This window comes from Elephantulus edwardii, unplaced genomic scaffold (genome assembly GCF_000299155.1).
Source record: "Elephantulus edwardii isolate Elephantulus edwardi_28Jun2011 unplaced genomic scaffold, EleEdw1.0 scaffold00011, whole genome shotgun sequence".
NCBI lineage: Eukaryota > Metazoa > Chordata > Mammalia > Macroscelidea > Macroscelididae > Elephantulus > Elephantulus edwardii.
This window is the reverse complement of record NW_006399761.1, coordinates 1,499,363-1,507,949: the sequence shown is the minus strand read 5'-3', so window position 1 is coordinate 1,507,949 and position 8,587 is coordinate 1,499,363. Positions and strand designations below refer to the sequence as shown.

The 8,587-nt window shown below is 47.5% G+C and overlaps 1 protein-coding gene across 1 annotated transcript in view; it reads left to right on the top strand.

The window, feature by feature from the left end:
* Positions 1–7,693: 7,693 nt before the first annotated feature.
* FIGLA (folliculogenesis specific basic helix-loop-helix) overlaps positions 7,694–8,587 on the top strand; it is a 21,427-nt gene continuing 20,533 nt past the window's right edge. The window contains exons 1-2 of the mRNA XM_006881001.1: positions 7,694–7,818; positions 7,865–8,153. Coding sequence (XP_006881063.1) covers positions 7,694–7,818; positions 7,865–8,153 — 414 coding nt within the window. The remainder of the gene's footprint in view (positions 7,819–7,864; positions 8,154–8,587) is intronic.

The following is an 8,587-nucleotide window of genomic DNA, read 5'->3' as shown; positions in this document are numbered from 1 at the left end:
TAAATTATGTATATTGCATTGAAACAGATGAGGGAGAGAACAGTTTAAAACTGATATATGATAGGGTATTATGGTTATCACAAGAGTCTAAGGTTGCAAAGTGGATTGTACTCTGGGCGGGGCGGGAGTATGGGCATGCGGATTGTATACCAATGAAGGAATTTTTCTTTTCCTTTTCAAAGAGAGCAGCAAATAGGGAGGTGGGGGCCAGGGAGAAACGTGCAACAATGAATGAATGGAAATCCAAAATCTCTGTAAATGTTCATTAAATTTAATAAAATAAAATAAAAACACAAAAAAACCCCAAACCCCCATCAATACGAGGCAGGCAAGTACCCAAGATGCAAAGGGTTCAACTACCAGCTGAAAGTTTGGAGGTCTCTCCAGAGAAGCCTTGGAAGGTACCCCTGGTGATCTGCACTTTTGCAAAGTCCCAGCCTTCAAATCCCAAAGGAGCACTTCTGCTCTCTGCACAGGGGTCACCCTGGATTGGCATTTAAGAACAGCCAGAAAATGAGGCAGGCAATTACTTTCTTTGATGGCTATTGGATCATAACCCACTCTTACTTTCCTCCTCTCATTTGAAAAGCCAGTGTCAACGAATATTAAATGTATGTGCTCATTTCGGGCTTCCTCATGGCCTTCCAATGAGCTCATTCCTTGGGACACCGCACTGTTTTAATTACTGTAGCTGCGTAGATTGTTACTGAGGAGGACAAATCCACTGAATTAAAAAACAAGCCAGCAGACAAACCAAAACCCTCCTAGATCTGAGGGAGGGAGGGCATCAGGTGGTTGGCTGGATTATAAAAATAATATATATTATATAATATATGCACATATTCATAAATAATATAGATATTATATAATATGTGCACATCATCGTCTCCAGTTCTTTTCTCTTAAACCAGTCTGTTTCCTCACAAAGCCCTCCAGTCTCCCTCTTCAATCACTGTGAAGTAGAAGTTCAGCTCCCAGCATTTTGTAGACCCAGGGAGGATGGGGGCTGGACCACTCCCTGGTGCAGAGACTTCCTGTGAGGCTCTCTGCTTCCTGCCTGGCTGTTTAGATCTTGCTCCAGGTACAAATAAATCTCCTTGCATTGTGGGATAGTAGAGGCTCACCTGAGGAAGAGGAGAGGATGGGTTAGATCTAAATGTTAATTGTAAAACCTATGGCCAGTTCTCCTCTTTTTGCTCTCTCTCTTTGCCGTTAGAGGTAACAGATACTTCTGGGTTTGTAAGCTTGTGGGGTTCTGCAGCAAGGATTGCTTGCTTTGAATCCGCTTCCCCTTCCCCACCCAGTAACTGCTGATCTGTTGTTATGTGCCAAGTTGACCATGACTCCAGGCAACCCTGTGAGCAAGTGTGAACATTCCCTATCCCGCGCCATCCTCACCACCTCTGGTAAGCTGCAGCACTCTGTTGAAGTTAACCTTGTCAGTCTGTCTTGTTGAGGGCCTCCTGCTCCATTTCCGTTCTCTCGGTTCTCCTGCTTCCGTTACCGTCCACCCACCATTGCAGCTGTTTGCTGGCATTTCTTGCCTCTCTTTGATTTCTTCTTGATTCCATTTGTCACTGAGAGTATCCCTCTTTTCTCCTCCTTTATATCATTACAGTGGGTTTAGGGAGGAAGCAGAGATGAATGTATGCTTAACATTTTATCTATATATTTTATCTCAATTTTTCTGAGATTTTTTTTTAAAAAAACCCTTCAGTGTGTGTTTTATTATGTCACTTTCTCCTTGTATATCTACATAGTTTTTGCTTTATAAATTTCAGTGTTAGTTTCTTTAATGTCTATTGCTGCACGGACATGAAATCCACCCCAATGATTGTATTTTTAATCAGTATTTATTTATTCAAAGACTATTTATTAGGCCTCTTGATGGGCTTTGAATTGGTTCCTTCTGGTTTGGCTCTCTACTGAGAGTTTATATTTTTACCCCAAGATACACTAGATCAGAATCTATACTCTTTTGTCTTATTTATTATTATTATTGTTATTATTAATTTTAATGAAAATTTCCGGTGATTCATTCATTCATCGTTGCACTTTTCTCCCTGTCCACCCCTCCCCTCCAGTTCATTCTTTGAAAAGTAAAATTATTTCATTGTTATACAATCCCTCCCCGCAAGTCCACTCCACTATACAGCCTTAGCAGAATCTATTCTTTTAACAAGACGGATTCAGACCCACTGGAGAGTCAGTTAAGGAGTCAGTTCTGACTCGATGGAACACAACAACACTAACGACAGGGTAGAATACAAGTCCTCCTCCGTGGGCCAGACAATCATGGACCTCACTGAAGCCCTGGCCTCTGCTCTGCACTGAGCACTCCTCTAGCTTTTAGAAATTGAACAGTGAAATAAACAGATGAAATGCACAGTCTCTGTGAAGTCAACTTTCTGGTCTCTCATTGGTGTTGAGTTGCAACCAAGTCATAGCTGACCTTGCACTGGGTTTCTGACACTGAGCCACATGGGAGGAGACTGCCCGTCTTTCTTCTTTGGAGGTGCTGGTCCATCTGAACCGCTAGAGAGGAATGGCCTTTGGGTGAGCAGTGTGACTCCCTCTGAAGTAGAGCACCAGAGCTCTCTGGCATTCGAGGAGAGAGAAGATACAGGTGGGACATCTAATCCCTTCGCAGGGAGAACTCTGGTGACCTAGTGGGTGAGAAGCTTCACTGCCCACCCAAAGGCAGGTAGCTTGAACTCACCAGCTGCTCCGAGGGAGAAAACTGGGCAATCTCCTCCCGTGCCATTTACAGCCTCTGGAAACCAGCTAGAGGGTCAACTGTGAGTTAGTTCTGACTCGATGGCACACGACAACAACAACAATAGCACTCCTTTCACAAAGCCGTTGGACGTAGCCTCGGGCAGCAATATTCTGAAACAACTGGCTGCTGTTTATCGTCATCCCGGCAAACACAGCCCATGGCCTGGCGATGAGGGAGAAGTGCTGCAACAGGAAGGCCTCTGGCTGCATAGCGGTTAGGCAGCTGCCTGGTAATCAAAAGGTTGGTGGTTCGAACTCACCAGCCTCTCTGTGGGCGGAGATGTGACCGTCTGTTTCCATACAGATGAGAGCTTGGGGACGAAGGGATGATGTGAGCCTCAACCTACCACCCTGAGGTCAGAAGAACTAGACGATGCCCACCTGTCACTGCTGACCCCTCTAAACGCGGATGACCACTCTTAGATGGATCGCAGAAGAAGGCTCTGGACAGAGAGGGCAAAAAAAGTGTGGAACAAACTCAAACCCCACGAACATGGCCAGGTTTACTGGTCCAGTAGTGGAACTCCCAAGACTGAAGCCCTTGCCGTTGTATGTACCCATCGGTCCTCTAGGTCTCAGGCGTTCAATAGTGAACCATGCAGACGAAACGTCCAGCATTTATGAAGCCAGTCATTTACGAAGTCTTGTCATTGGCATGGAGTTGGAGTCGACTCGAGGTTGACCCGCCATTGGGTTTCTGAGGTGGTTCAATTGCAGAGGAGACTGTCTGTCTTCCTCCTTTGGAGTCCTTAGTTACTTTTCAAACATGGACCAAAATTTAGCCTGTGGCTCAACTTCCTGTCAAACAATAGATGGTCCAAATGAAAACAAAAATCAAAACTCACTGTTGTCAAGTTGGTTTGATTCCTGGCCGCCCTTTTATTAGTTGTCTAAGATTGTAAATAGAGATTTTCTACAAGGTGAATGATAACACGAAGGAGGCACTTACTTCCTACAACAATCAGTCACGTAAGATCCAAAGGGCAAATATGCCCAGGGATACAGCTTGGAAGGCAGGAAGGGATAGAAGAGAAGGATTAATGGGAACAAGAAGCGTAGTGAGGGAGCAGGAGAAATGTGGTTATAATGTGGGTACTTATGTCATAAAATAAAATGTGTTTCACAAAAGATCCTTCCCATTTTATTCAAACTTTAAATCAGAGTAAAATAAAAAAGAAAAGGTGTGTGAATGATTGAATGGAAAGCCGATTTGCTTTGTAAATATTTATTAAAATCACCATTGAAAAATTTTTAAAAAGAGTAAAGAAGGGGAGGGTAAAGGTCATGATCTAGTGTGAAAAACAGTATGTATGAACTTTGTAAGTAAACTAGTATGAAACATAAAAATTTTATTTGGAAAAAAAATATAGCCTTGGAGCTATAGGGCAGTTGTCCTCTGTCCTCGAGTTAGGATGGACTCACTGGTGATTGCTTTGGTGGAACAGTGGCAGGTCAACAGGAAAGACTCCCCCCTGGTGATATCCCAAGGCCAACCCTCAGAGGAGATCCGAACATCGAAACTTCCCCAAAGAAAGTCAGCGAGGTCGAGGAATTAAGTTCTCTTTAGACTGACTGGAGCCAAGAGGGGAAGCAGAGAAGCCCTCAGTTGACCTGGTGGGAAGTGGTCAGCCCATCATCCAAGGCACATGCCCTGTCCTGCCTCTTCTGTGGGAAGGACTGCTATCTCTGTGACCTTGGATTGCTTTGGGAGGTGAGAGGTCATAGCACCCCTGTGACAGAAACTGCCACCTCGCACAGAGGTGTGCTGATGAAACCCTGGTGCTTACATCTTCGGCTGTCAGTCTTTCTTGGTGTGAGGACCCAGCCTGACAGAAGCACCTGGTGATGCAGGGCAGAGCCTGCCTCCAACGTAGGGAGGAGGAGGCGTCTTGATTGACTTGGAATGGTTTCCCAGGCTTGGTGTCCTGGGGGAAGGAGTTGCTTCTAAATGAAGAGAGTAAAAGGTATTTACTTAACTTCACTTTCTGAAGGAATTATGTAACACTTAGGAGGAAGATGTAACAGCATTCTGAAGAGAAGTCACTAGTTTAGAGGGTAATGCGTGTGTTTCTAGTCAGCACCTTTAAGTATCGGCCACAGTCTCATCCTCAGGCCTCTAGAATTCTTCCACTCTGGGACCCACAGACTCACATTTGTGCCTGGCAAGTTGCAAGCAGCTGAGCAAACCAGCATGTCCGTCTGTTTGTCTAATTACAGCTTCTAGAAGGACGTTCTACATCGCTTTCCTAACAGCCAGGACCTGTATCTCTGCAGTCAGCAATTTCTGCTTCCGCTCAAAGCCAGTCTGCTGGAAGGATCTCCTGCCCCAGGGAAGCCCTGGTTCCAGTGAGGTGGTCTGGGATGCTCTTGGTATAGGGGGGGGTCCATGTGCTTTAGTACAGACAAGGAATCTGGCACATGGAAGGCTACTCCATCTTCCTCCTGCAGAACAAGGACACCCAGTCAACAGAGCATCTATAGCACCATTCAGTCTCTTGCCTGTTTCTGCTTTCAACAGAGCAGCCTGTACCCTATGGCCTCTTAAGTCTCCCTCAAAGGCCTGGGCTGTCTGTTTTTAAATTCTTGCCCTTCTTGGCAAGCAGTTTCCATTGCACTTGTATAAGATCCGGGGCTGTGATTCCAGGCTCCCTTCAAGGCGGCCCCAAGTAGTCTTCCTTCACATTTCTTCTATGAAGGTCATGGGAGCTGAGCCACAGAAACCAATTCTCCTGGACCATTTCTAATCCCAGCTTCCTCCACGTTGCCAGGCAATCCTGGCCCTCTGCTTGTGTCTTTTGGGATTTGTCTGTACTATGAATAGGTTTGGGAATTTATCTGTATAGGTTTCTGTCCTTTGTGGCTGGCTCATAAATTTTCACTGCTGTTGTAAACCATTGCACTAAGACAGCCTTCTGTGAAGACCCTCTGGGAAGGTCTCTAGAGAGAAAAGGCCTTTGTGGTCTCCTGGGGCGGAGACCCAGGGCATGCCTCTAGATCTCTTTGTCTTCCCTGTTCTTGGTGAAGGGTACTTCTGACCCACTGTGAACTCTGCTGGTGGTATGACCCAGCCATCAAGCTCAGAGCATGCCTGGTGGAGGTGGAGAAGTGAGATGTGGAGTGTGGTCCACAGGATCTGTGTATCTGGTGAGATCTTGTGCTCGATCAGGGGATCTAGGAATACAAGCTGCAGACCTCGTGGGCACTGAGCTGTAGGGGAGGCCACTAGCCTGAGTGCTAACCTTTGATTGTACTGCTGACCAGCAGTGAGACCCTGGCCAGACACTCACTTCTCTGGCATCCATTTCCACATCCCTGCAATGGAAATAGAGTCCACAGAATGCAGACCAGGGAAAATGAAATCATATATAATATGTAAAATGTCAGAGCAGACCAAGTGTTGGGCTGCTAGCCAAAAGGTTGACAGTTTGAATCCACCATTGGTTCTGAGGAAAAAGGAGGCAATCATCTATTGACAATTTCGGGAACCTGGTGGAGGGTCACAGGGAATAGGAAGAGAATTGATGGCCACGAGTTTGGTTTTGTCCTTATAGAAAGGTAACATGTAATAATAAAAATGAAATTACCCAAGGGATTTGGATTGGAATTTGGGGCAGTGTAGGTAGACTCGTCTCTGTAATTATTAGTTCCTTTTCTCTGTGTAAATTTATCTATTTCCCTCCCCCTTCTCTTACTAGAAGGATTTTACAGGTATTCTAAAAACATTTATTGTGGTAAAATAGATATATCATTTGCCATTTAAAACACTCTCAAGAGTACAGTTGTTTGTGGCATTAATTGTATTGACAATGTTGTGCAACCATTATCAGTGCTTATTTCTTGGACTTTTTCATCACCCTGAATAGAGACTACTCTGTCCCATTAAGTTCCTTGTCCTCACCCCTAGCCCAGCCTCTGGTAACCTCTAATCTACTTTCTATTTCTATTTTGTCTGTTGTAGCTATTTTTGCTGTGTGGGGTCACATAATATTTGTGCTTTTATAAAGGGTAGGGATTTGACATCCAATTTTTCCACTTAGCATGATGTTTTAAAGACTCATCCACGTGGTATCAGATCTTAGGACTTATGCTCCTTTAGGACCAAAAATCCTAGAAACAGCAGATCAGAACCTTGAGTTATCTTGCACCATCCTTACCGTCTCTGATACACTCTGATAGGTTGTTACTGTAGTCACGTGTCAATCTACTGTGCTGAGGGTCTTTCCCTCTGTCTCTGACCCTTCACCTTTCCAGCATGCCCTTTTCCAAGGACTGGCGTTTCCTGGTAACAAGCCCAAAGTATGTGAGAGGAAGTTTCGTCCACCTTACCTCTCACTGATTGCACTTCCTCCAAGACAGATTTGTTTGTTCTGTTTTTCAGAGGGTCACTCTGAGTGGTCTTTGATTCCAGTAACAACAGCTGTGGTTCTGCAGAGATGTGGCCTGGGTGAGAGGAGAAGACACAAAGGAGTATTTAGTGGGTGACAGGATATTCATATGTACAACTGAAACCATTCTGAAACATAGCAGCTCAACCAGCACAAAAAAGAACAAAGAAGATGAGAGAGTAGTCATAGCAAGGCGTGGTGGGACAAATTTGACCAAATGTAAACAAGTGAGGATCTTGTTCAGGAACGCTTTGCTACTGCAATTTTTGTTTCAGAAATGCATTTAAAAGATTGCATCTGAAACAATTGCATTTTCATGTGTCCATACTGGTGCATATATTTCCACACACTTGTACACAGTAGAGAGCTCTGGTGGCCTAGTAAGGGAGTGTTTTGCCAACCTAAAATCCAGCAGGTTCGAATCCAGCAGGTTCGAATCCACCAGGTAGGTGCTCCTCCGGTGATTAGCAGCCTCTGAAAACCCTGGAGGGTGGGTTATGCGTCAGTTCAGACTTGATGGTATTGAGCGAATGATAAATGTATTCAGAGAGCCCTGGCGGCGGCCTTCAGCGGAAGGGGGCCCGGTATCCGGGCAGGAGGAGCGGAAAGCCGCCCAGGTGTCTGGAGAGGTGAGCACTCAGGTGCGGAGGCCCAGGTGTGTGGGTGATGCTCGGCCCGCGCCGAGGGGCTGCTCCTTAAAGGGCCCGGGCGGCCGCCGCGTGCTCGCCCCTGCGCCGCCCTTGCGCCCGCGCCATGGACGCCGAGCCTGAGCCCGCTCCTGCGCCCCCGGGCCCCGCGCTGCCCTCGCTGCTGTGCGTCCCGCAGCCCGAGGTGCTGGAGGACATTCTGCGGGAGCAGTTCGGGCCGCTGCACCAGCTGGCGGCCATCTGTCGCCTCAAGCGGCTGCCCTCGGGCGGCTACTCGACCACCGACGGCCTGCAGTTGGTGCTGGAGCGACGGCGCGCCGCCAACGCCAAGGAGCGCGAGCGGGTGAGGCTGGGCCGCGGGGCGAGTCCGCCCACAGGCCAACTGGGGGGTGGGGGGCGAGGTCACTGTGGTCCCCTGGACGCTACGGGGGGGCATGGCCTCGCCACCCTCTCCCACCACCCTCTCCCGGCGTCCAGTGGCTCGCTGGCGCGCGGCTGGGGCGCTTGGGGGGCCCTGCAGCGCCTGGACGTGGAGTGTCCCTGGGCCCCTGTCCGGCAGAAGCGGCCCTGGCAGCCTCACTAGGCCCAGCTGAGCAGGCGTTTTGTAAAACCTGGTGGTTTCATCCAAAAACTCCTCACAGCGCCGTGCTGGTTGGGTTTTTGGGGTGCGGGAGGTCTCCACTCCATATTCCCTGACCTTTACCCCTTCACACTGGCAGCCGCCCTTCCTTAATAGCGAATATACAAAGCACCTCTCTGTCCCCCACCCCAGGCTTC